General features: G+C 43.6%; 1 protein-coding gene across 2 annotated transcripts in view; it reads left to right on the top strand.

The window, feature by feature from the left end:
* SECISBP2 (SECIS binding protein 2) overlaps window positions 1-25,451 on the top strand; it is a 54,717-nt gene extending 29,266 nt beyond the window's left edge. For both annotated transcript variants that reach the window (XM_048849242.2, XM_048849241.2), the window contains exons 12-18: window positions 4,956-5,125; window positions 6,778-6,916; window positions 15,801-15,960; window positions 18,911-19,131; window positions 21,242-21,396; window positions 22,336-22,540; window positions 23,738-25,451. In XM_048849242.2, coding sequence (XP_048705199.2) covers window positions 4,956-5,125; window positions 6,778-6,916; window positions 15,801-15,960; window positions 18,911-19,131; window positions 21,242-21,396; window positions 22,336-22,540; window positions 23,738-23,847 — 1,160 coding nt within the window. In that variant the 3' untranslated portion in view covers window positions 23,848-25,451. The remainder of the gene's footprint in view (window positions 1-4,955; window positions 5,126-6,777; window positions 6,917-15,800; window positions 15,961-18,910; window positions 19,132-21,241; window positions 21,397-22,335; window positions 22,541-23,737) is intronic.
* The last annotated feature ends 2,004 nt before the right edge of the window (window positions 25,452-27,455 follow it).

Here is a 27,455-nt window from a genome sequence, read left to right as displayed (position 1 = left end):
CCGTCCACATTTGGTGCCATCTTTCAACGTTTTTTGTACTGCGTGCTTTGTCTTCCCTTTCGGTCTGCGGGAATGGAGCCCGAACTGCTGAGGAGTGTGCTGACGAGTCTCGCCAGCGTGTCATGTTTAGCAGTCGAGTTATTCCTTATGATCTAAAGTGACAGTGAGGGCTCCGACGATGCTATTGACTCAAGTAACGCATATGACACGAGTTTGCTTGTGGCATTCACGGACATACCACCATGGAACGCTGCTTTTGGGCTCGGGAAACAAGCACTGAGTGGTGGGATCACATTGTCACGCAAGTCTGGGATGATGAGCAGTGGCTGCAGAACTTTCAGAAGAGAGAACCCACTTTCATAGGGCTATGTGAGGAGCTCGCCCCCACCCTGCGGTGCAAAGACATGAGATTGAGAGCTGCCCTGATGGTGGAGAAGCGGGTGGCTATTGCAATCTGGAAGCTGGCAACTCCAGACAGCTACCGATCAGTTGCTAACCAGTTTGGAGTGGGGAAGTCGACCGTTGGAATCGTGTTGATACAAGTTTGCAGGGCCATTAATTGCATCCTGCTCAGAAGAACTGTGTCTCTGGGTAATGTGCATGACATTTTGGCTGGCTTTGCACAAATGGGTTTCCCTAACTGCAGAGGGGCAATAGATGGCACGCATATTCCAATTCTGGCACCAGCCCACCTAGCCTCCGAGTACATTAATCGGAATTTTCTCAATGGTTCTCCAGGCGCTTGTGGATCACTGTGGGCGTTTCATTGACATTAACACAGGCTTGCCCGGAAAGGTGCATGAAGCACGCATCTTTCGGAACACTGGCCTGTTCAGGAAGCTGCAAGCTGGGACTTTTTTCCCAGATCAGAAGATCACCGTAGGGGAAGTCGAAATGCTCATTGTGATCCTTGGAGACCCCGCTTACCCTTTAATGCCGTGGCTCATGAAACCCTACACAGGGAGCCTTGACAGCAGCAAGGAGCGGTTCAACAACAGGCTGAGCCAGTGCAGAATGACTGTGGAGTGTGCCTTTGGCCATTGCAAGGGCCGCTGGTGCTCTCTGGGAAGCTGGACCTGGCCGATGACCGCATCCCCACGGTTATAGCCACGTGCTGTACCCTCCATAACATTTGTGAAGAGAAGGGTGAAAGATTCACTCAGGCATGGAACTCGGAGGTTCAACACCTGGAGGCTAAATTTGAACAGCCAGAGAACAGGGCTATTTGAGGGACCCAGCACGCGGCTGCAAGGATTTGGGATGCCTTGAGGGAGCAATTTGAGGCTGAAAGCCACCAGTAATGTCTGGTGCCCTGCACGGGAGTGAATTGCAGTGGTTCCATTGTTATTAGGAATCTGTGCTACGCTGACTTGCAGTTCCTGTTTCTTTCCTGGGCTAAGGTATCTTTTACTTTATGCAGTAATAAAGAATGTTTTCAAAGCCAAAAAATCCATTTATTGAAAAGAAACATAACTGCTTGGGAAACAGAAAGGGCAAGGGGGTGGGGTGGGGAACAGGACAATCACAGATTTGTGTATGTCTTGTTATCATGCTCGACCTTCTTGTCTGGAGTGCTGCGCAATGCGTGCTGCACTTCAGGATGGCTATACTGCATGGTGATGGGGGTTGAGTGCAGTGGGTAAGGGTCGTAGTTCTCAGGGCTGGGTGGTGAAGCTACAGGTGTTGGAGGCAGCTGGTGGCGATAAGAACCCAGATATTGGGGAAAGTGGGTTGGGGGTGACATGGGGGCACAAGGGGAAGAGTTTTGGGGCAAGGGCTGCAGGGGCGGGGTGGGCGCGGTAGTGCTCCGCCTGCATGGCTACAAACACCTGGATAGAGTCCACTTGGCGCTCCATTATGCTTATCAGCCAATCTGGGCTTTGCTGCCGGAGCACCACACTTTTGTGCCGGCTTTCCTCATTCTGCTGGCGGATCCTCCTTTCACTCTCCCGCCACTCCTACACTTTTCGATTTTCATTACTTGAATGCTGCATTACTTCATGCAACATGTCTTCCTTGCTTATACATGGCCTCTTTCTGATTCTTTGGAGTCTTTCGGCCGGTGATAACACGGACGGCTGAGATCTCAATGTTGCATCTGTAAAGGCAAAATGCAACACTTAACAGAGACAGCATTGTTTACACCAGACAGAGCAATGATTTCCCCTGTATTTAAGGGCAAGCACAATCTACACAATAGCATAATTTGCCCGTCCCAAAGCGAGTGCACATAACCCACAGGAGCCCCAAAATGGTGAGTAAGTACAGGGTCAAGCGTGACTGATTGTTTCACGACTGTACTATCCTCTGGATTTCTGTGCCTTGGGGAGAGCCAACAGCGGCAGGGGGCCCCTATACTGTACACTGTCCCCACATTTTCCACAGGAGTTCATCCTGGAAGATATCTCGCTGCTGAGGGTGACCTGGGAAGCAAGGGAGGGTCTTCTGCTGCAATGTGGATTCCGTCCTGGCCCATATGCAGCTTGCCTGTGTGCAGCAATGGTCCTCCCGCCTCTCACGGCACAGTGGCGTGGACAAGTTAGCCTGACTGGGACAAGGAACACAGTGGCTCTCCCAAGAAACCTGCGTAAGCACATTGCCCAAGTTCTGGATGAGACTTTTGAAGAGATTACTGAGGCCGATTACCATGATGTGAGAGAGCACATCAACACCCTATTCCGCATCTAGGCATGCGTGCAGCCCTAACCCTCCTCACCCCAGGAGCCTGCATCAAATAACTTCCTTCCCAAAATAAAAGCCGCTTACCGGGAACCTCCTCTGGTGTTTGGCCTTCCCCAAGCACTGGCTGCCACGACTGGCTACCTTCCTCCTGGCTTGAGAACAGCTCCTGGCTGCATGCATCTAGGGATTCCGGGGTGTCTTCCTCCGCCTGGGCACCCTCGCTCCCGCTTTGCTGCTCCTCCTTCTCCTCCCGCCTTGTTGAACTGGGCTCTGAAGTGTCCATGGTGGTCCTCAGAATGGAGGTGAGGTTGCCCCCAACTATCGTGTCCAGCTCTTTATAGAAACGGCAGGTTGCGGGGGCACCACCGGAATAGTTGTTTGCCTCATGGGCTTTGCGGTAAGTATTTCGCAGCTCCTTCACTTTAATCCTGCACTGCAGTGCATCCCAGTCATGGCCCCTTTCCATCATGTCCCTTGATATCTGCCCGAAGGTATTGTAATTCCTACAGCTGGAGCGCAGCTGGGACTGGACAGCTTCTTCCCACCAAACACTGAGGTCCAGCACCTCGCCATTGTTCCATACTGGGGCTCGCCTGGCACGTGGAGGCATGGTCACCTGGAAAGATTCACTGAGAGCACTCCACACCTGGCTGAGCAAACAGGAAGGGGATTTTCAGAATTCCCAGAGAATTTAAAGGGCAGGTCTGACGGTTGGTGACCTGAGGGCAGGGCAGTAGAATTCAAAAGTGATGACCGGAGTGGCTAGAACAGGTATTGTGGGACACTTCTGGAGACCGATCAGAGCTCACTATAGGACCAGGGCATCCACACTGGTGCTGCGGCGGTCCAGCGGGGGCGCAACAAACGTTATTCCACTCACCGAGGTGGAGTACCAGCAGCGCGGTAGCCATGGAGTCAGAGCGCTCTACGTGCCTTGCCATTGTGGATGGGTCATGAGCTAGGGCGCCCGGGGTTCCTTTATTGCTCTGTAACTCACAAGTATAGCCAAGCCCTTAATTATTTTTCTCCAGGCTGTGAATATGCAGGTGATATGCATAGTTTGACAGATGTATTGGAGCCTCAGGATTTTATGCATATTACTGGACATGAGCAGCACATAACCTTTAGCTCTACCTACACACACACCTTTATATTGCAGAACTTCCTTGGCTGTGTTCTCAACTCAGTTCTCGTTTACTAAGTCTAGCCTGAAAAGAGAAGCTGTCTTGTATCAGTTTTAAGTAATCTGAGTGCACAGTAGCTCTGAGTAACTTGCTTGATATTAGAAAGATACTATGCAAATTCCCTTGAAAGCTCTAAGTAGAGGTGGCTGGGAGATACAAAAAGTGACTTGCAATATTTTCAGGAACAAGTGTGGCAATTTCACTCTGCTGTTACTTCTGATATCTTATTCATTGAAGTACTAAGGTAAAATGATTTCTGTGCAGATCCTGAAAGTTTCATAGACTTAATGCATCTACAAATTCTAATTGGAAGCATGTTAGAGGAAAGATGGTCTAATGGTTAGTGTGCTAGCTTGGGACTTGGGAGATCCAGGTGCAGTCTGTGCTGTATCACAGACTTCCTGTGTGACCTTGGGCAAGTCACTTACTGTCTCTGTGCCTCAGTTCTCCATCTGTAATGGGGATAATACTTCCCTATCTCATGGGAGCATTGTGAGGATAAATACATTAAGGATTGAAGTGCTGAGATGATGATGGGAGCCATATAAGTACCTTAGATATCTCGTTGTTCATTTGTTACACTCCAGTAGAAATAGTGTGGTGTTGGCTTGCAAGCAGTTCACAAATAAGAGGGGTGGAGGAAGTTAGACACATTTAACTTATTCACAACAAATAATTCTAGAAGCTCTAGCACATCCTTGAAGCTACCGTAGAATCCGTTTGTGGAGGGGACGAAATCCCAAATGGCAAGTCTAGTAGAACTTTAGGTTTCCTAAAATATCCCAAATTGGATTGGTATGATATTGAATATAGCCTGCATTGCAATATTTAGCTTAATTTCTTCTCTCAATCTCAAAAACATGGAGATCAGAGCTAATTAATAGAGATGGGTGGGGTAATATTTTTTTGGGAAGGAGCCGAGATAAACTAAGGCTCTTCTTCCTCCCCAGCTCAATATTGCTTAAAAAACGTCTCTTTATATGGTAGGCGACCTGTTGCATATGACAGCCAAACACTAAATTTGCCTTAGATTTTGTTCAGATGTTAACATTGAGTTACAGCTGTCTGATTAAAACTCTCTTATCTCAGTTGGCGGTGCCATACCATTGCTTTCAAAGGAAACTGCAACGGTAACAAAAAATCAACAATTAAATCAAGGGAAGACACCACATAATCCATTGGACTCCAGCGCTCCTTTGGTAAAGAAAGGAAAGCAGAGAGAAGTCCCCAAAGCAAAGAAACCAACATCTCTTAAAAAGGTGCTCCAATTTATTACCTTTTATTAAATAGCTCTACTATCTTTTTAAGCAATCACCATCATCTGTTAAATGTATTAATCTGGATTTTAGCCTTCCTACAAATTCAGTTTTAAGTATCCTTGATTTTTTTTAAAAAAAAAATCTTTGTATATGATGAAGCTAAATATATTATTCAGTGTTCCAAATCAGCATTTTCTAGTCCTAACTCAAGCCACTTTATAGCACAAGGACTGTCTATATGAAAAAGTGCTCAACTCTTTGGGGTGGGGAAACGTATTAAGTACCAAGTTTTTTAGTTTAGCCAGACTGTGCTCAGTGCAGGTTTGGGCAGGATGGTCTGATCCCTAGTATAAATTAGAGCAGCCCGAAAGCTTCTCTAATTTCTGCCTGGTTGCCCATGGAGCTTTTATGGAAACTGAAAATATAAGGACATCCAGGCCCCTTCACATACCTCTTTGGCATCCCTTTTATGGTGTGGGCAGTGGCGTAGCATTAGTTCAGTTTCACCTGGGATTCCTTAGTACAAGGAGATCCTCATGGAGCCAGTTAGGATGGCTTAATAACTACTCTGTACTGCTGAAGTGCACCTGAAAATTGTACAATATAAAAACTATAGCAAACAAGCAGCAACAACGACATCACCCTTTGTTTATCAGTTTTCAGACTGTAAACTTAAGGGATGTGGACCATGTTTTGTGGGCTTTCTGGGGGGTTGGGGTCTGTACAGTGTTTAGTACATTTAGGAGCCATTGTAATAGGAGTATCTGATTTTGCTTTTTCTTGGTTTTCCCCTCTTAAACTGGGCCCTGTGGTGTGAGTGGTCACAAAGCTTGGACCAGTCAACTGAGCCAGTAGCCCCATACATGTTACCTGCTGCAATAGCAAGCTACGCTGGGGGCTGTTGCAAATGCAGGGAAGGATGACTGATTTCAAGAAGCGGTCCACTGCTCTAGCTATAGCAGTACACTTGGAATGAGTCATCAGACTGGATCCAGTGTTACACAGCTTTCCTCATCCCCAATACTCCCCTTTATCACCCTGTACCACCACTCTCCTTTCCTTTTTGTCGTCTCTGTACCCCTCAGATTTGTCTCTTTTCCCTCCCTCCCCCATGCCTCACCCCCACAGTTGAGGAACACTGATGTACTACAAACTGACTGGATTTTACATAGTAGGATGGGCGGGAATAAAGCGTCAATCCAGCAAAGTACCTTAAATGTGTATACAATTGGACTACTCCCATATTTTACGTTCATACTTAAGTGCTTTTATCTGCCCCTTTGTTTTGGGCCAACTTTTTGCTCTGACTCATCCCTAATCTTCAGCTTTTCTCTGAGTCCTTGTAGTTGGCCACTAGAAGTCTCTCTTCCAGTTATGATGGTATCCATTAGAGAGCATCAATGTTAATGTAGGTGCAGAAAATTCATCTTTTCCCCTTTGACACAGAGGCAGGCTAGGGCATATGTGGCTTTTGGCTTGAGTCTTTACACTTACTCTGACATCAGGCTGCTTAAACCTGGTGTGAGGGGATACACCTACAATGAAGCTCAAATGTTAGTGACATGGAGGAGTTGGTGTTTGTGTGTTTGATCTTGGTGTTAAAACTTGATTGTATTGGTGCCTGCCTGACACTGAACTGTTTAATGTTTAAGATTATTTTGAAAGAGAGAGAACAGCGAAAACAGCACCTGTTAGAACAGACAACAATTCCAAAAGATGATGGAGATACTGTTCATCAGTGTGAAGAATCCAAAACTGAAGATCAGACACTTACTCAGGATACCAAAACAGGTATTTTCTGATGCTGAATGTCTTATTTTTTTATTGGTATGGGGGAGGCTCTTTAATTTTTTTAAAGAGCTAACTAACTGGATACCACACCAGCAGTGTCACATTGCTGAGTAGACGATACAATGCGTAGGTGGCTGTGTGGGTGTAATTGCACTTGCTGCTTTAAAAAACTTTTACACAAGACTTGTGAAATGAAGATTAGTATAGAGCTCAGGTCTCCACTAGGGGTTTTCTAAAAGTTTTTTTTTGCAGAGAACAATTCCAGCCCAGCTAGAAGAGCATGTCCGAACTGATGTCTGTGCTGCTGGATAATTGCAAGTCTAGTTGTTGTTGCCTCCTTTCTACGCACATTGGATTTACTGTATTTGTAATGGTGTCACAGCCCTGGTAAAGCTCCTCCTGCTGGACGCTCACCATCCTCTGTGATTGGGTCCTACCACACTTGGCCTGTGTACTCTTAAGCTTCCCATTGTGTCTTTTCTTGACCCCTCTGGCACACTTATGGGCACTGGCTCTGTCACCACTTCATTGAAATGGGGTCCTGCCTTCCTGGGGGCCTAAGCCCAATAGCATTGACACTCCCACCCAGACTCCCTAGAAGCTTAAACATACCCTTTCCCAGAGCTCCAACCTTGTGGGCACTCTGGATTTATACTTCACTTCTTCAGGGATTATAGACTTTGTATGGGTTCCAGTCATTTTACTTTAGCTAGCACAAGAAACATGCAGATGTACAAAAAACAATAAAATATCTATACACACTTCCCTGCTCAGTTTCCGCGCTACTCTGGCGTAAGCCCAGAGAATGCTTCAGAGGCCTCTACAGTGTCAAGGATCCACTTCCTGCAGCCCATGACTTCTCTGAATCATGGAGTCTGTTTTGCTCCTGCAGCCAGCTTTCTGCTCCTGGTCTCTTCTCCCCCTTACTCTAACCCCTGCATACAGTGCTCTTCTGCTGTCTTGGACAAGCTTACTCTAAAATGGCTGGTGAGTGACCCTTTTTCATAAACTTCAGTCCCTTGTGTCAAGTAACCCCACTCTGCCCTTCCCTCCTCTCCCCATCCCCCCCACCCCTCATCTGCCTTGTCAAGTAAAGAAAGTCCCCAGGAAGTCCACGTACCACCACCCCTGGAATTCAGACTTGAAAAACAGGTTTGCCATGGGTGGTAGCTGTTTGTCCACGGGCGCTCCATATGAATGGATGATCAGCAAAGTTTAACAACCCTCCATTGTTATCCTTGTGTCAGGTGCAAGAATTTCTTCTGTCAGTTCCTGTGGGTTTTAGCTCAATATGGAGGCAAACAAGCCCCATGTTGAAAATGAAGTTGGAAGTTTGATATAGGCATGCAGAGTCTCCAATATCAAACAGAATTTGTAAATTGTACAAAGATTGCCCAAATTGTCAAACTGTAGTAGCCTCCCAGGGAAGTGTTACCTAGCGTGCATCTATGTCTTTAGAGAATCTCTGTCTCTCTTAGGTCATCTGATCTGTTGTTATACCAATAAAATAAAAACCAGCAGGATCTTATAAAGGGGATAAGGCAAAATGCCATGTTTATTGTGAATACAGAAAGAATCAGAGTAAGAAATCAGTTATAGCTGTAACATCTCATTCACTCTCATGCACATACACACACAAGTTCTGCAAAGTTGTTATAGTTACCAGCCTAGGAGTTGTTCGTGCCAAGTCACTGGCCAGGTGGCCTGGACACGAGGACGGAGCAGGGCCTTGTCAGATGCGTGTCAGATGCTCCTGGAGGTTGGTTTGCAGAATCAGACCCAAAGTCAAGGAGTACTTGTGGCACCTTGGAGACTAACCAATTTATTTGAGCATAAGCTTTCGTGAGCTACAGCTCACTTCATCAGATGCATACTGTGGAAAATACAGAAGATGTTTGTTTTTATACACACACATCATGAAAAAATAGGTGTTTATCACTACAAAAGGTTTTCTCTCCCCCCACCCCACTCTCCTGCTGGTAATAGCTTATGTAAAGTGATCACTCTCCTTACAATGTGTATGATAATCAAGATGGGTCATTTCCAGCACAAATCCAGGTTTTCTCCCCCCCGCCCCCCCCAAATCAGCGGCACTGCTATGGGTACCCGCATGACCCCACAGTATGTCAACATTTTTGTGGCTGACTTAGAACAACGCTTCCTCAGCTCTCGTCCCCTAACGCCCCTACTCGCGCTATATTGATGACATCTTCATCATCTGGACCCATGGAAAAGAAGCCCTTGAGGAATTCCACCATGATTTCAACAATTTCCATCCCACCATCAACCTCAGCCTGGTCCAGTCCACACAAGAGATCCACTTCCTGGACACTACAGTGCTAATAAACGATGGTCACATAAACACCACCCTATACCAGAAACCTACTGACCGCTATTCCTACCTACATGCCTCCGGCTTTCACCCTGACCACACCACACGATCCATTGTCTATAGCCAAACTCTGCAATACAACCGCATTTGCTCCAACCCCTCAGACAGAGACAAACACCTACAAGAGCTCTATCAAGCATTCTTACAACTACAATACCCACCCGCGGAAGTGAAGAAGCAGATTGATAGAGCCAGAAGAGTTCCCAGAAGTCACCTACTACAGGACAGGCCTAACAAAGAAAATAACAGAACGCCACTAGCTGTCACCTTCAGCCCCCAACTAAAACCCCTCCAACGCATTATCAAGGATCTACAACCTATCCTGAAGGATGACCCAATGCTTTCACAAATCTTGGGAGATAGGCCAGTCCTTGCCTACAGACAGCCCCCCAACCTGAAGCGAATACTCACCAGCAACCACATACCACACAACAGAACCACTAACCCAGGAACCTATCCTTGCAACAAAGCCCGTTGCCAACTGTGTCCACATATCTATTCAGGAGACACCATCATAGGGCCTCATCACATCAGCCACACTATCAGAGGCTCGTTCACCTGCACATCTACCAATGTGATATCCATCATGTGCCAGCAATGCCCCTCTGCCATGTACAATGGTCAAACTGGACAGTCTTTACGTAAAAGAATAAATGGACACAAAACAGATGTCAAGAATTATTCATAAACCAGTCGGAGAACACTTCAATCTCTCTGGTCACGCGATTACAGACATGAAAGTTGCGATATTACAACAGAAAAACTTCAAATCCAGACTCCAGCGAGAGACTGCTGAATTGGAATTCATTTGCAAATTGGATACAATTAACTTAAGCTTGACTAGAGACTGGGAGTGGCTAAGTCATTATGCAAGGTAACCTATTTCCCCTTGTTTTCCTACCCCATTCCCCTCCCCCTGCTCCTCAGAGGTTCTTGTTAAACCCTGGATTTGTGCTGGAAATGGCCCACCGTGATTATCATACACATTGTAAGGAGAGTGATCACTTTACATAAGCTATTACTAGCAGGAGAGTAGGGTGGGGGGAGAGAAAACCTTTTGTAGTGATAAACACCCATTTTTTCATGATTTGTGTGTATAAAAACAAACATCTTCTGTATTTTCCACAGCATGCATCCGATGAAGTGAGCTCTAGCTCACGTAAGCTTATGCTCAGATAAATTGGTTAGTCTCTAAGGTGCCATAAGTACTCCTTTTCCTTTTGCGAATACAGACTAACACAGCTGCTACTCTGAGGCCCAAAGTCCTCAGTCTTCAGGATCTGTTTTTATAGGGATTTATCCTCATACAAATTTATAGGGTTTGCTTCATCATGCTGTTCTCATGTTCGAGGTGATAGTCAATCATGCTGATGGCACAGCAATGACTAAATGATGTTGTTATCTTGTTCTTCAGTTCTTTGGCCCTCCTGTCCTTGGGGCACAGGGTTATCGGGCTATCTCGTCCACTGCTTTCTTCAGCCAAATGATCTAATTTTAAGGCTGGCACCTCAACCTTTAATCTTTCATTTCTCATTTAATCATATGTACATACAGTTACACTCACACTCCAACGTATATCCTGTCACATCTGCATTTTATCATCTACCAATCCTTTAACATAACCATTCTAAAATCAGTGGGACATGGCAGACTTTAATAAGTTTATTCATCCCACTTGTTACATCTAAAAGGAAACAAACAAGGTAAGCATGCAAGAGTGGGGGGTTCACAAATCTTATTCTGGAGTTTAGGAAAACAAAGTTGTACCATCCATAAAGAACAGCTGTTATCTTGTTACTTTTAGAACAATCTGTGTCTCTGGATGTGCTTCTGCATTTAACATTGATCTTGTAAAACTGACAGGCAATTTCAATTAACACAGACTCAGCAGGGTGGCTGAGAAACGTATTTCTTTCTAATGGTGAGGCCAAATTCTGGGGTCTGCTGTGGAATCACTTTCTTACATTTCCCATATCAGAAATATACCAGTTATTAATCTAGTCCAACGTTGTTCCTCTGCCAATATAGATGACTAACTCTTTTGTCTAGTCTGAGGTATTCAGCAGGGATTCCACTTCCACCATTTCCAAAAGGAAACTGCTCCACACAGGCTAATAAATCATATTGTTACTGAGGGTTTTAAAATATCAGCTACATTTCCCTTTCTTAACTGTATTCCATTATACCCAATTAAATCTGTACAGAATAATGCGGTATATGTTATGAATATACATACTTGAATATACTTCAATTTTTAAAGAATTTCTCTGAAAATCCTGAATACATGTAAAGAGAACTAAACTTCCCCTGCATTTGTAATTGTGTTTATCCATTATAATGAAGATTGAGACTACTGAACTGTTGAACAGCCAGTTTTCCAAGTGTTCCAAAATCCACATGCTTGCTTGAATTGTTTTGGAAATTGCTGTGCCCAATGGAGGCCTGAGATAGGGTTAGTTTTCCAGTTTAGAGGTTGTTTGAGCAACTGTTTCCAAAAGTACAGCCCGCCTAAAATCATATGACATCAAAATTGTATGGTGCTTACAACTTTTTTTGCATGCACCTGGGGCTCACACTATGGCTCTGATATCCATCCCAAGCAGGTGATCTCAGTGTTTGGCACCACTGTTTCTTTGGGAAATCAGTGTTTTAAGTTATACAGACTAAAAGTTGATCTACAGCGTTGCCCACACCAAGTTGACAAGCCACAGAAGGGCATTTGCATATGTGTAGCAGGAAGCACTCTGTTGAAGCCAAAGGCTTTCCAAGCAGCCTGATATAGTAAGTGGGTGGCTCATGGTGATGATGTGGCTACTGAACCTGAGTAGTACCCATGTGTTGTAAGTTTGAGTCCTGCCTTTGTCAGTCTCTTGATAATGTGGTGTGCACATTAGTTGCTGACTGTCTACTCTTGGCCAGGGTCCTTTTAGAAATTTTACCCTGAGAGCAAAATTTATAGTTTAACAGCTATATTTCAAACTATTCTAAAATCCATGTGCATACTTATATTTTTCTTTAGAAGTATTGTCATGGAAAATAGTATTAACAAGAAGGAAGATTGAAGACTCTGGTAAACAATAAGCTTGGGGCAATGTAATCATGCCACATGCTCATCACCCATTCCAAGAACAATAGAGTTAAGGCTAGATCTACTCTTAAAAAGTTAAGTTAACCTAGATATATTGTTCAGGGGTGTGAAAATCCACATCCCTGAACAATGTAGTTAAGCTGCCCTAACCCTGCTCTAGACGGTGCTTTGACAGAAGAATTCTTCCATTGTCTTAGCTACTGTATATCAGGTAAGGTCTACGCTACAAACACTGCATCGATGCAGCTGCAGCGCTTTGATGAACACGCTCTAAGCCGACGTCAGGTTAGTTACTCCACCTCCATGAGAGGTGGTAGCTATTTCAGTGGGAAAAGCTCTCCTGCTGACATAGGGCTGTCTGCGCAGGGGGTTATGGTCGGTATCACAATTGCTCAGGAGTGGATTTTTCACACCTTTAAGTGACTGTTATACTGAAGTAAGTGTGTCGTATAGACCTGACTTCAGGGAGCTGAATTAACTATAGTGATTGGAGAACCCCTCCTATTGCTGTAATGAGTGGCTATATTTTAAGTGCTGCAGCAGTGTAAGTGTAGCCGTAGTGTTACCCAGAGGTTTCTGAACCCAAAACTATGGTAACTAATCTTCATTTCCCAGATGGTTTCAGGAAATAAATCAATGGGGGACATAACTCTTCCTTCTGATAAATGATTGGTGCACACAAGAGGGCTTTCACTCAAAGATCTTTTTTTTTTTTTTTTTTTGCGCCTGAAGTGCACATCTGAAATAGTATAGAGCAACCCAGACATAGTTATCCAAAACCTGAGATGGTGTTGAATGGTCAGTGGCAGGTTTCTGGTGGCCAGCCTTCCTCCTAGTCGCTGGGGACTTAGATGTCAGCCTCCTAGCTTGTAGAAATCCTCTCCGAACTTCTCCAAATTACACACACTAACCTTTTAATAGGTTTGTTCAGAACAAAGGACATAACTCGTAGTAACCCCTAGTGGACTACCAATTTTCCTAGCATCAGCAAAAAACCTCAGAATTCTACTTGTCACCAAAGCAACTCTTAGTCATAACAGCACGAAACTCATGGTCATAGATACCCAGGTCCAAGGTCCGTAATCCACACTTCTCCCACTCTCATGAATCTGTCACTTACTCTGTCCTTATTAGCAAAGCTACCACTGCAGCTATTTCGCATGCTTATGCAAACCTCAAGTTATTCCTGACTTTGTGGTGTTCTCGCTTGCAGTTAATGGTGGCTAAGTGCACAAAATGGCTGTGGTTATGTCAAGTCCAGTTCTCTCGTAACAATAGCCTGAGTGCTCAAAGAAAAGAGAGTAGCTGCAACTCTCATCAGTGTCAGAATGATCAAAGTGGTTGCTGAGCGTTACGAAGTGAACCCATAATAGAAAGCTGTATTCTAATTGTTGGTGTAAAGTTTACATTTTCAAATGTAAAACCATGATCCTGGCATCAGTCAAAAGAGTATTTTTTATTTATCATGAAAACTTAACACAACAAATTTCAACTGATAATAATCAATCCCATCTCTGCCAACCAAGGGATCATGCCTATCAATTTTATTTCTTAGTGATGTGTAATTATCTAGAAAAAAGAAAAGGAGTACTTGTGGCACCTTAGAGACTAACCAATTTATTTGAGCATAAGCTTTCGTGAGCTACAGCTCACTTCATCGGATGCATCTGTAGCTCACGAAAGCTTATGCTCAAATAAATTGGTTAGTCTCTAAGGTGCCACAAGTCCTCCTTTTCTTTTTGCGAATACAGACTAACACGGCTGTTACTCTGAAACCTATCTAGAAAAAGGGATCGAAGGAAATGTCAGACATTAGAAAAATTTTAGTCACGTCCTCTTTAAAACAGTCACGGCAAACTTCAAATTGTATTTTCCCCCTGTAAATTGCTATAGAAAAATTGAGTAGTGCACAAACTATTTATTTATTTATTTTTTAAAATGGTGCTCTAACCCAAATGTGTGTAGAACTTTTTCACACCTATTAAAATGGAAATTCTGTGTAACCTTAACTGTGGTGGCACTGCCATCCATATATTACCGTGCCACATTAGGGTCAGGGATAGAGATAGTGGTGCAAGTTGGAATTACTTTGTCAAGGGATTCTCAGGTACAGCCGCCCCATGAAGAGCTCAAACACTTCTGAGCATAGTGAGATTATCTTGAAAATTGATGTACTTCAACAGGGGCTGGGGTAGATTTTGGGATAGTGTGGGAGGATAACACCCATTAAGATGAATAGGTTAATTCACACTTCTCAGAGTTAAGGTTGATTAACAGTGTCTTATACCCTTTCAGAATGTCTAATACAGCTAAACTTCTTAAAATCTGGAAATACAAAATTAAAGTACATACCAGCCCTGCACTGCCCTTCAACCTTAGCTGGTCTCTTTGAGTGACGCCCTGTGCAACATCTGACAGGTGCCGTAGCAGTCTATCTTTGCTGATGATATGGAGCACTGTGGGGATACAGCATGAGTACAATAGGAGAAATCGAGAATGGCGAAGTTGCATTTAGGTTGGCATAATGAACAGCAGTTGGCTATACCTGGTGTATATTCAACCACGTCATCTGCTCTTTCCAAGCAGCCAGTGTTGCCAGGTGTCACCACCCCCTTGAACCTTGTCCTGTAGATTCCCCCTGGAATATTACTTGCACTTACCTCTGCTCTGTATGCTAGCAGACTGCTACAAATCCCCATGGCAAGGATAGACTGTTGTGCTCCTTTACTTGCACAACTGACATAACTTAGCCCACAAAGCAGATGGACCTCTCCTCGTAACAGTGGTAACCTGCTGCAAGTAATCTCTGCACTGTACATTCAGCTGTCCCTGACGCAGTAAAGGGCAGTTGGGAGTGCATACAGGTGAATGAGAATACAATTCTGTGGGCAACACCACACCATGTAAAGTGGCATACTTAGTCATTCTTCAAATCTGTTTATTGTAGGGCAGCTGTGACTTATATTATATTGTATCTTGCGGGTCCAATGGGCAGACTTAAAGTGTTGGCACAGGGCTGGTGTGTACCATAACTCTATTTCCTTTCCTGGTTTTCAAGGAACTGCCAGTCAACCATAACTCTGCATTAACAATGTTTTTAGGATGTGAATTCTTATCTAATGCTGCGTCTTAGCCAAACCTATCTAAAATTGAAAGATCTGAATCTACAGGGAATAGATTCTAAAGCACTCTGGTCATATTTTAATAGTACTTGCTGAGTTATTCACTTCAGTAATAGAAATGATCCAAATAACCCTGAAACAAGTAAAAGCAGGGCTTGTAGGAACTATCTATCCTATTTCTGTGTAGGAGAGTCCTTGAGTTATATTCTCACTTATAGATCAGTTCAATTTTTCATCTGCCTTTTATAACACAAATACAACAGTTTATTTCTTTATGCTTAGATATAGCAGATGATGATCCCATAACCTCAGTTTCTGTGGCTCAGGGCAGTTCAGAAGTATTCCTGGAATGTAAAGACCTCAAGGATTCTACAGAAAGTTCCTCCAATCTAACACAACTAAACTCCAGCCTTCCAAAAATTCATAGCAGGAGATTTAGAGAGTAAGTATTTGTTAGTATTGGAACTTCCTTTATACTATGGTACCACAGGCAGGACCTTGCTTGAATAAGGTAAGTTACATCAGTAACATTCTGTGAAATGCTAACTGAATTTTAAACTCACAACTCTGAATTCTTATTTTCAGCTATCCTGCAGGTTTGCACCTAATAAGTGACATCCCAGTAAGCAGCAAGTGCAGTACTAATGTGTCATCAGTCAGGCTAGGAAGGCAAATCCAAGATCAGCAGAGGAGAGGAGGATAATAGGTTTAGTGACGGCAAAAGGAAGGAGCAGCAGATACTCTTAGAAACATAAACACCTTGCTTATAATGTGGAATAAATCACATAGTTATACAGTAAAAACTGTTATCTGGCCCTGTACAAACCGGAAAGCTCTCTAAACCAGCATTTCTAACAGTCATAGAAAGCCCGGTTTATAGTCCTGTTAGTGCGTGGCCGGCAGGCTCCCTACCTGGCTCCCTACCCGGTTCCCTGGAAGGGGTGATGTGTCCCTGCTGCTCCTAGGTGGAGGAACAGCCATGAGGGATTTGGAGTACAGGAGGGGATGCAGGGCTGGGGGTTTAGGTGTGGGATGGGGCGTGAGCTCAGGGATGGAGTTTGAGTGTAGGAGGGGGTGCAGGGCAGGGAGTTGAGGCACAGGATGAATTTCGGGGTGCTGGATCCAGAGGATGCTCACCTTGGGCGGCTCCCCACAAGTGGGGACCTGTCCCAGCTGCTCCTAGGCAGAGGCACGGCAGATAGTTCTTGGCCAATGGGAGCTGTGGAGCCAGCACTCGGGGCAGGGCGGGGGCAGCACGCAGAGCCGCCTTCTGCGCCTCCGCCTAGGAGCAGCTGGGATAGATCACTATTTGTGGGGAGCCGCCTCAGATGAGCCCCCCCCAGATCGGGCACCCCGAAACCTGTCCCCAGCCCTGCGCGCTCTCCCGCACCCAAACTCCCTCCCAGAGCCTGCACCCCCTTCTGCACCCAAACTCCCTTCCTCTTAGTTAACTGGCATTTTTCACTTACCAGCAGCCCCCCATACTCCAACATGCCAGATAAAAAATCTTTTACTGTACTGAGAGAGAGAATTAGGGCTCTTTCACCTTTCCGAAAACACTCTTATTATGGTTAGAATATTTCTTTGTTTTCTGCTGCCAGACAAAATGATAGAGAGGTACAAAGCAGAATGTGATTAGCAGGATGACATGTTTGTGTTGCATGGAAAAATCAAGGGGACAAGTTAGTTGCCCTCTTGTACAAACACTTTAAATGTTGTTATGATAGCAGCTGTGTGTACGTGTTTCCTTTTAACAAGAAACTTTGGTTATTGTGTTTTTGAACAGCAGGTCAAAGATCCACTATAGGAAAAATGAAACTCTGCCATTGACATAACTGTTTAATAAGTGTTGCTTTCATCTTCATTCTTCAGAAAGGCACCACAGCCTTTTTATGCGTCACAATTTAGTTAATGTAAAAAAAGTCACTGTTTTTGTATTCCCTCTATCCTAGGTAAAAGTAAAAGCAAACTTTTTAATTGCTTTTTTTAAAGTGAACAAATTTCTTGGGTCCACAGCAACCGAACATTATTGCACTGAAATGGCAGATAGGTCTGGATATGCTCAGGGCTACTCAACCAAAGAGATCTTCTATTGCTTGGCTTTCAGGGTGAAGGATTCTTTTATACAGCTAGATTACATTGTTTTGGATTTTAATGGGTTTGTCCATTAAACTGTACTGAGGTAAATCTGAAATAATAAATGAAGTTCTTCTACCAAAAAAATCCCACTGAAATATAAGACTAACCAATATGAAACCTAGTTTCACTTGTAAGATGAGTAATGGTTAGAAATAGGAGGCCAGATCTCACCCTTCATGGTAATACCTGGAGGAAAGGGCAAGAAACTCTTTGGCTCCCCTTGTGGATTATCCCTGCATTCTTCTGGTGTCAGGAGAGTTAGTGGGCTCCAGTATACCTCCAGAGCAAGAAAACAAGGGTCTGACTTGCAAAGTGCTGGGATCTGTGGGGATACAGGACCATCCATACAAAGGCCCTATGAATCTGTAGCCACTTACTTTCTGGTAGCCTGGCTTCGTGGTGCCAGGGATTCCCTTCACTACAGCTGTCCCCAAAACCCTTTTTTAGAGTGGTTACCAGTGTTGAGGAAGTCTGTGAGAAACTTCAGTGCAGCTGTCTAAGGCTACGTCTACACTAGCACTTTTGTGAATAAAATTTATGTTGCTCAGGGGTGTGGAAAACAGCCCCCCACACACCCTGACTGACATCGACAGAAGCTCCAGTGTGGACAGCACTATGTCAGTGAGAGATGCTCTCCAGCCAACGTAGAGCTGACGGGAGAGCTCTCCTTGTTGCCATAGAGAGCTACATGAGAGACCTCACAGTGGTGCAGCTGCATCAGTGCTGCTGTAAGGTCTCTAGTGTAAACAGCCTAACTTTCCACACTGATTTCCACTGGGTGCTAAGAGGAATGAGGTTCATCTACTCTTCCTGTGGATCCCCCTCCATGGGCAGATCACAAGGGGATCGGGCCCAGAGATAAGTAAAATAGTTGATTTTCTCCCTTGCCTTTGGCTCTTGCTCCAACTTTGACATTTCAATCTTGTTATAGGTGACAGTGCTATAAAAATCAACTAGTACTTCTACAATATGGTTGCTATCTCTTGATTCTTATGAGTGAAAATAGGCTGTGACATTGGGAGAACTTTTTCGTTAGCAAAACTTGTCCTTTTTCTTGATATGCATGTCTTGGTATAACTTGATACAGGAGCTGGAGTGTCAAGAAACAAACCTCCCTATACCTTTTTAATACACTGAAAAACCTGGAAAACTTTTTTTATTGTCCTGTACATAGAGCTTGTATTTGAGAGAGTGCAGTTATGTTTGTGATTGCAGAATATTTAACACTTAAACAACTGATTCTTTTTTTCCAGTTACTGTAGCCAGGTACTTAGTAAAGAAGTTGATAGTTGTGTGACAGATCTTCTAAAAGAACTGGTTCGTTTCCAAGATCGCTTGTATCAGAAAGATCCAGTGAAGGCCAAGACAAAACGCAGACTTGTTATGGGACTCAGAGAAGTTTTGAAACACCTGAAGTTGAAAAAATTGAAATGTGTCATCATCTCTCCAAACTGTGAAAAGATTCAGTCAAAGGGTAAATGTTTTACAAAAAATCAAGTTTTATTTTCAGAAGATAAATGTAGAACAGACTTGTTATATTGATGGTAGTACCCTTTGAGGGCCACATCTTACACTTGGAGAAAACTGGCATGGAAGACCAATGATTTATTGGTGCCTTCCTTGAAAAGTAAATCAGATTAAGGAATGTGAAAGCAAATGACTGGTTGGAGGACGTATCAACTTGTCATTGACGTATTATTGCAATGTTATAAGTACATCTCTATCCCAATATAACGCGGTCCTCGGGAGCCAAAAAATCTTACAGCGTTATCTGTGAAACCATGTTATATCGAACTTGCTATGGAGGGCCGAGTAGGGAAGGCTGTGCCTCCCCAAACAGCCTGGCCCCACCCCCATCCGACCCCCACCTACCTCCTGCCCCTTGACTGACCCCTCAGAACCCCCAACACATCCAACTCCCCCTGCTCCTTGTCCCCGGCCGCCCCCTGAGACCCTCTGCCACTTATTCCACCCCCCGCCCCCTTAACATGCCGCTCAGAGCAGCGTGTCCAAGCCAGACATGCTGCTACCATAGGCGCCGACTCCGTGGGTGCTCCAGGGCTGGAGTACCCACAGAGAAAAATTGGTGGGTGCAGAGCACCCACCGGCAGCTCCCAGCTCTCCTCCCTTCCGCCTCCTCCCCTGAGCACACTGCTGCTGCTCTGCTTCTCCCCTCTCCCTCTCAGGCTTGCTGTGAATCAGCTGTTTGGTGCGGCAAGCTTGGGAGGGAGAGGGGAGAAGCGGAGCGCTCTGGGGAGGAGGCAGAAGTGAGCTGGGGCGGGGAGCAGTTCCTCGTGGGCTCGCCCCCCCCCCCCCCGCCCACCATTACTTGCTGCTGCCCTCCCTGTGCCCCACCCGCTGCCTCCTCTCTTCCCTCCCAGGCTTATAGATTCATAAATACTAAGGTCAGAAGGGACCATTATGATCATCTAGTCCGACCTCCTGCACAATGCAGGCCACAAAATCTCACCCAACCACTCCTGCAAAAAACTTCTCACTTATGTCTGAGCTACTGAAGTCCTCAAATCGTGGTTTAAAGACTTCAAGGAGCAGAGAATCCTCCAGCAAGTGACCTGTGCCCCATGCTACAGAGGCAGGCGAAAAACCTCCAGGGCCTCTTCCAATCTGCCCTGGAGGAAAATTCCTTCCCGACCCCAAATATGGTGATCTAAACCCTGAGCATATGGGCAAGATTCACCAGCCAGATACTACAGAAAATTCTTTCCTGGGTAACTCAGATCCCATCCCATCACAGCCATTAGGCCTATTTACCATGAATATTTAAAGATCAATTAATTACCAAAATCATATTATCCCATCATACCATCTCCTCCATGAACTTATCGAGTTTAATCTTAAAGCCAGGTAGATCTTTTGCCCCCGCTGCTTCCCTTGGAAGGCTATTCCAAAACTTCACTCCTCTGATGGTTAGAAACCTTCATCTAATTTCAAGTCTAAACTTCCCAATGACCAGTTTATATCCATTTGTTCTTGTGTCCACATTGATACTGAGCTTAAATGATTTCTCTCCGTCTAGTATTTATCTTGCGCAAGCCTGGGGGGAAGGAAGGGAAATGCTTTACCGTGTTATATCGGATCGCCTTATATCAGGGTAGAGGTGTAACTACTGTTCAGATTACTGTCTTTGATCTGTGATCTTGAAGTGATTTTGCTTTTAAAAGTTTTCTTTTTTTGACAGCCATACTTTACCAACACTGCATTGTTTCATACTGTTTATAGTGGTGCTGGTGTGTCATCCAATCTTTGTTCTTCAAATGTAGTAAAATCTGGAATTTAGTAGCAGTGTTATCTGAGGATTCTTGTTGATTCAAAGGGAGAATTGTCAGATTAACCTTTTAGAAGAGTAGATCGTACAGTACACTATCGAGCTTCAAGTAATGTTTCTGTGCACTGCACATTCATAAGTATATTTTAACACATACATTCTGGCATTTCTAAACGCTGCATCTTAAACCCGTATCTTTTACTAAGGGACTTCTGGCAGTAATGCCTTTTAGTTATAACTGGATTGAATAAATGATACTTTTTGAATAGTCTCATTCTCAGTTCGCTGTCTGTTCCAGGTGGGTTGGATGAGACTCTACATACCATTATTGGCTGTGCCTGTGAACAGAATATCCCATTTGTCTTTGCTCTGAATCGCAAAGCTCTAGGACGCTGTGTGAACAAAGCAGTGCCTGTCAGCGTGGTCGGAATTTTCAGTTATGATGGTGCTCAGGTGAGTTGAACAAAGACACTGGTTCATAGCTTTAATTATTATTACTGTGTGTGTGTGTGTGTATATGTGTGTGTATATATATATATATGAGTACAATAAAGACCTGACTCTTAGGCAGCTAGACAGTCTCTCTCTGTCTCACTCCATTTTCTGTATTAATAGTCGACAGGTCAGTTGCTTTATAATGTTATACAGAATTAACATTTATTTCCACACCACCTTTCTCCTTTTTGCTTTGTTCACAGATGTATTTTTGGCCAGCTCTCCGCATCTTCTCTACCCAAATCTGCTGTTCAAAAAGCTTTTCTTGAGGATAACTGGTATTTTAAATACCTGATGAGATGTCTGGAGGGAGGAGCCTAGTGGCAGCTCTTTTTTAAAAAACAAAAACAAAAAAAAACCTTGTTGCAAATTGGGAGAACTACTAGGGACAGAGAGGGGGATACTGAATGTTTTTAAAAGAGACATTTGAAAATGTAAAATCTTCCTCTTCTAGCTGGTAGAATATTAGTTTGAATAACTTTGCAGGAAGGGGGACTAAATTTTCAAACTGGTACATAATAAAAATAGTATTTATAACCCATTAAGTTCAAAGCAATCTATAAAAATGCTATAGCAATACATGTCAGATGTGTGGCTAAAACCACACATTGCTTAAAAATGTACCTTTGAGTTCCTCACTGCATCAGAAAGTCTCTTGATGTATTTCCCTGTTTATCATTAACCAAAACAAGATAAAACAGTTACTAAACAAAATCCAGGTACATGGTTTATTCTGTTTTGCCTGCTCATGTGCTTATTTAATATTCGGAGTAGAAGGCGTGCAAAAACTGTACCCTACATCTTTACACACTTCAACAGAGAAATATGGTTTAAGCCATAATAGTGTTTCATGTTCTCTTATCACTGGTTTCTCTCTTACTTTTTTTCCCATGTTAGGACCACTTTCACAAAATGGTAGAACTGACAATGGAAGCCAGGCATGCATACAAAGATATGGTGGCAGCTTTAGAGGAAGAGGCTGCTGAAGGGGGAGAAAGTGAAAAGCACAGCACAATCTTAACCACTCAATATGAAGAGAAGAGCTTGTCCAAGACTGGTAAAACGCCCCATGTGGAATCTGATGAGGATGTACCAAATTACAGTGAGTGTTCAGTGGTTTATTCTTTGTGTTCAATCAGTTTTCCTTCCTTTGTACTAAAATTATCTGATCAGAATCTTCGTGAGGCAGTGCAGACTAAGGATGTCTGGTTAGGAAGGGCAAACATATCTCTTTGGCCCATGACCTTACCAGACTTCATGAATTGAAGTCCAACCTGGTTGCTGTTTGGATGGGAGACATCTAAGGAAAACCTAGTTTTTCATGAAGTTATATGGTTGACATATCTGGGTATGTCTGCACAGCAAAAGCTTTGCATGGGCTAGCCTACCTACGCTGGATTTAATCCAGCTAGCGCAGGTAGTAATAGCAGTGAAGTCAGCAGAGAGCAGGCTAGCAAGCCAAGTGTAGTCAGGCTCAGTGCTGGGCTTGTGCTACCTGCGCTGTTTACTAAGTTACCCATGCTAGCTGGGTTTAAGTTAGCTCAGGTAGGCTAACCTGTGCACAGCTTTTGCTGTGTAGGTGGACATATCCTTTGTAAATGGCACTCTTCCTTTAAGTAATTTCTGAAATAGTCCACCTGGTGGTAGATGGCATATGCTGCTCTTTCATATAAGACTTGTAACAGAGCTCCTGACTGTTTGTTTGTGGCTAAAATTCCACTGGTACTTCTTGTAAGATTAGTTGGCCCAAGCAGGCTGGCTAAATTCTGATTAGTTTGACAATTTGCTACTACAGCTTCAAATATTCTTCTTTCTGTCCTAAAATATTTCTATGCTGTATGAAGGCCTTCAACCCTGTAGGTAACTGCATTTGCAGTACTGAAGGAATGATCCCTTTTTGTGTATATCTCTGTGTGCATATTAGGATCTGTAAATAAAATGTGCTCCTGATAGAGCATTAGAAAGTTATTAGTCAGATCATTACTTTGAAACAGCAGTAGGCAAATGAGTCTGTATCCGTTCCTAAAATGCAGCAAGTAACATAGGGTTTAGATAGTCCCCCTGGAGAATTTTCAGATTATCTTCCAGCAGGTGCTTGCAAAGTATGTTGGTTTAAGAGTCCCTTACATGCTGATTTCTCCCTCAGTTCTTACATTGTCCTTCATACCGGGAGATTGAGCATTTCAGTGCTTAAGTAGGGTTGTCTGTGAATACTAAACTGGGGGGAAGAGAATCTGTGGGATACTCTAGGAGAAATTTAAAGTGACTTTCGTACTAATATTCTGTTCTTTGTTTATAGTCAAAATCTGGAAGAGAAAGCTTGAGGAGGAGTATAACCCTTATACCTTGGAATTAGAAAAGATTGCAACTACTGAAATGCTGACCTTGAATTTAGAAGAGCCTCAGTAAAGCTGGATCATATTTTATTGGGCCTTATTACTTTTTACATAGATATGTAAATATTGAATTATCTAAAATCAGTGGTCCATCTAAGCTGTGAGGTGTAGCAAATAAAGTAATCTAGGAAACGTTTAAAGTTGGCTAAGACGACTATTCTGATCTCACTTGAAATGCATTGGAATGCATGAAACATTGGCTGATTCTTACAGGTTTCTGTATACTTGACTGGCTACTAAAGCTGCTGCTGCTTCATTCTTTGTATTAGAGAATTAATTTGAAGGGAGGAGAAACTCGTTTTAACCCAGGACCACTTAGGAATGGGCTTGTTTTAATACATGCCATGTTTTTAAGGGTTGGTAAGGCTGATTACTGCTGGTGTCTGGTGCCACAAGTAGGGCTAGCCAGAAAACAAAATTTCAACATTGTTTGAGACACAAATTCTGAAAACCTTCATTTTGGGAGAATATTTCACGTTGCTGGTTATCTGCCTAGAAGGGTCTTGTTAATTTCACTTTCTCCCTGCAGGCAGAAAGTGAGATTGATAAGAACCTTCCAGGTGGGAGCAGTCACTTTAGTTTTTCCAATAGAAAATTTGAAATTTTCTTAGAAAAACTGGAAATTTTCTGAAGGGAAAATAGCCTCCTCCCCCTCCCCCCCCCAACAAAAATCAAAATTATCAACCAGCTCTAGCGTCAAGTCAACTAAAATCTCCCTTCCTTCACTTGAGGCATGCAGCAGCTGGGAGGGGGATGGGGTAATGAGTCAAGAAATTCCTGAGAGATGGGGAAGCTGGTAAAGTTAAAATGGACCACAAAGGAGATTCCTACCCTAAAGAGCTCTTAAGATCTGATGCAGATAGAGCCCTTCTGCTGGCAGAGCTTAGGAATGCTTCAGGGAAAGAGGTGGGCCAGCCTGTTCTGCCCCCTCTCTCCTCTTACAGAATTTCTTCTCTGCCTTAGGAGTACCACAGCTTGGAAGAAGCAGGGCTATAGCAGTGGTACTCAATTCTGCAGGGAAGGGCAACTGCTTTCTTCAGAATGCACCTGCTGCCTGCATTTTCTTTAGCTGTTGTCCTGCTGCCTCAGCCAAGCCCCAAGGGCAGCCATTTGTGTAGCACTGTTGCATAAGGGAGAATTATACAGCAATGTGCTTGGCTGCATAAACACAGTATGTGAGCTCTTAGCCCTTCCCTTCAGAAGAATTCGTCAGTCTTGTTGCTACTCTTTTTTTTAATGTACAATTGTGTATTTTGATTCAGATAATGAAGACTTAATTTGGGGAAAAAGAACTAATATGTTAGAGCCAAGACTGACTGTATATAATTGTGTATCAAATGTAGAGAAGTTTTCTGAAGACAAGCTTAATTTACTTTTGATATTGAGACTTTTTTTTAAACTGGACATGTACCTGGTGGTGGTAGAGCACTTTGTGGGAGGTTTCTTTTCTAAATAGCAATGCTTTATATATTTTTAAAATAAAGATGGCACACTTAATGGAGAGGGCCAAATAGTGTAGCAGAGTATTCAGATTTGTATAAGGGTGAAAACGAAAATTAGGATTTCTGATTTCAATGTGTGCAAAATAAAATGGGTGTAAATCCCAGATGCATCTAGTACCTCTGTGTCGTCCACTGTGCACTGCATCTAACTTCTCAGAGCAACTTTCATTTCAGCTTCTCTAGCACAATCCTCCTGAAAAGCAAGTGCCAGGAGGAATCACAGGTAAGCCAAAAGCGACAGAGGTAATATCAAGTCAACCTTGAAATGATTTTTAAAGTATAAAACTGATGTCATTTTATCGTATGTAAGACACAGTATATTATTTATATTGATTTCAGAAAATATGGTTGGGGTTGTCGTCTTTCTGACTTGCATAGCATCCTGTGGTTAGAGCGTAGCTAATGCTTGAGATTGATGTGTGAACCACAGTCTAATGCTCTGGGGAGTAGTCAGTAAAGGAGACAAAGCTCTGCTTTGACACTGAGCTGATCACTGGATAGGAGATTGTTCTACTTTTCCATAATTGCAGCTGACCTTAACTTGACTTTGGGAGTGGGGAAAAAGTTCAGTGCTGAAAGATGATTTGGGCTGGCAGTAGACATTCCTGGCCCAGTAGGAGGTTGCTGTGTACTCACAGCAATGCAAACTGTTGTGTATGAAGGTAGTTATGGTTGCACTCTGCTATTAGACTGTTTATTGCTGCAAATACCACTACAGGAGAGGTTTTGGTTTGTTTTGGCAGGGGGCGGGTGTTGGGCAGGTTCACTGCATCATGGACAGCTCTCCAGCAGCTGAAGAGGCAGCTAGGTTTTTGCTTTACACAACTTCCAGAAGGCAGAAGTGCAGATGATAGAGAATCTGTATGCTCTAGGGTTGCTACTCTGCACAGGTCATTTTGCACTCCATAGAAGTGCATAAACATGACTGTTAGCCAAGACTTAATGCTAGCATCCTTAGCAGTTTTCATTGTAACAAATTTAGGGAGTTACTCACCCATGTCCTCTCTAAGAAACCCACTGTGTGTATGGTGAGAGCCGTTGAAGGCAGAATTAGTGTGGAAGATGATTAAGCAGTGAATAGATATTTGTCCTTCAAAACAGCTTTTGAGGGGTTGAAGTGTTCAACCTCATTATCACTCAACCATCCCCTTTAAGACAGTAGTTCTGTGGGCAACACTGTAAGAGAATCTCTGCTGGATCCCCTCCCCTCCCCTCCCCCCCTTTCTAATCCTGTTGCTTAGTTTCCAAAGTGTTTTTACTTCGCATTGCCACAATGTGCTATGCTTCCCACAGTTTGAGATCTAGCTTAAGTTAAAGCCAGCCTTGCTGCCAACCAACCCCCTCTGCTGGGCCAGCAGTCAGTTATAACTTCTACACATTTCATTTTTCAGTATATAAAATCACCTGATAGTAGTTTCCTCCCCATAGCGTCCACTTTTTTGGGTGGTTGGGAGGGGGGCAGAAAGGCCTGTGGTGTGCTGAATTACAGCCTAGCCAATTGTAAAGGCTTCCTTTCTCCTTGAGACTTTGGGTCACTGGTGGGGGCAGTTCTTGCTGAGGTAGCACAGCAGTAGCACATATCTTTGTGCTCGCCCTCTTTCACTTTTTTTTAACAGGTAAAGCAGCAGTATTTTAAAAAACTGATTATCTTCCGTGCTACCGCAACAGACCTTAATAGCAAAAGGAAGTCAGGTCACTTGTAGTTTCGGGTAGGAAGAGGAATTGGCCTATTTGCTCAAATTATGCACAGGCAGGTGAAGTGTAAAGTAACCTAAACTGAGGGTAATGTTCTGAGAACAACTTACAATAATGTATGTCAAAGAAGCTATCAGTACTTCATAGTAGGCAGGTAACTTCATTTCTCTAAAGGCTGGGTGTATTTCAAGTGTTTCTCTTTGTTAGCCATTGCACCCCAGCATAGCAGTAGTCTTAGCAAAGCCTCTGATCACCGCTCCTTTAGGACTTCAATAGTGTAAAAAGGAAGGGTCTGATTTTGCCTTTGTTTTGCTTATTAGTGCATCCAACCTTTTGCTCCAGGAATGTCACTTAGTGTGTCAAACTTTTTGAAGTGGGAGGACTTTGGTCCTCTTTTTCACAACTGTCATTGAGGAAATGCAGC

The sequence above is a fragment of the Caretta caretta genome, chromosome 5, assembly GCF_965140235.1.
Source record: "Caretta caretta isolate rCarCar2 chromosome 5, rCarCar1.hap1, whole genome shotgun sequence".
In the NCBI taxonomy this organism is placed as follows: Eukaryota; Metazoa; Chordata; order Testudines; family Cheloniidae; genus Caretta; species Caretta caretta.
The sequence above is the reverse complement of the archived record's forward strand: the minus strand, read 5'-3'. Positions and strand labels throughout refer to the sequence as shown.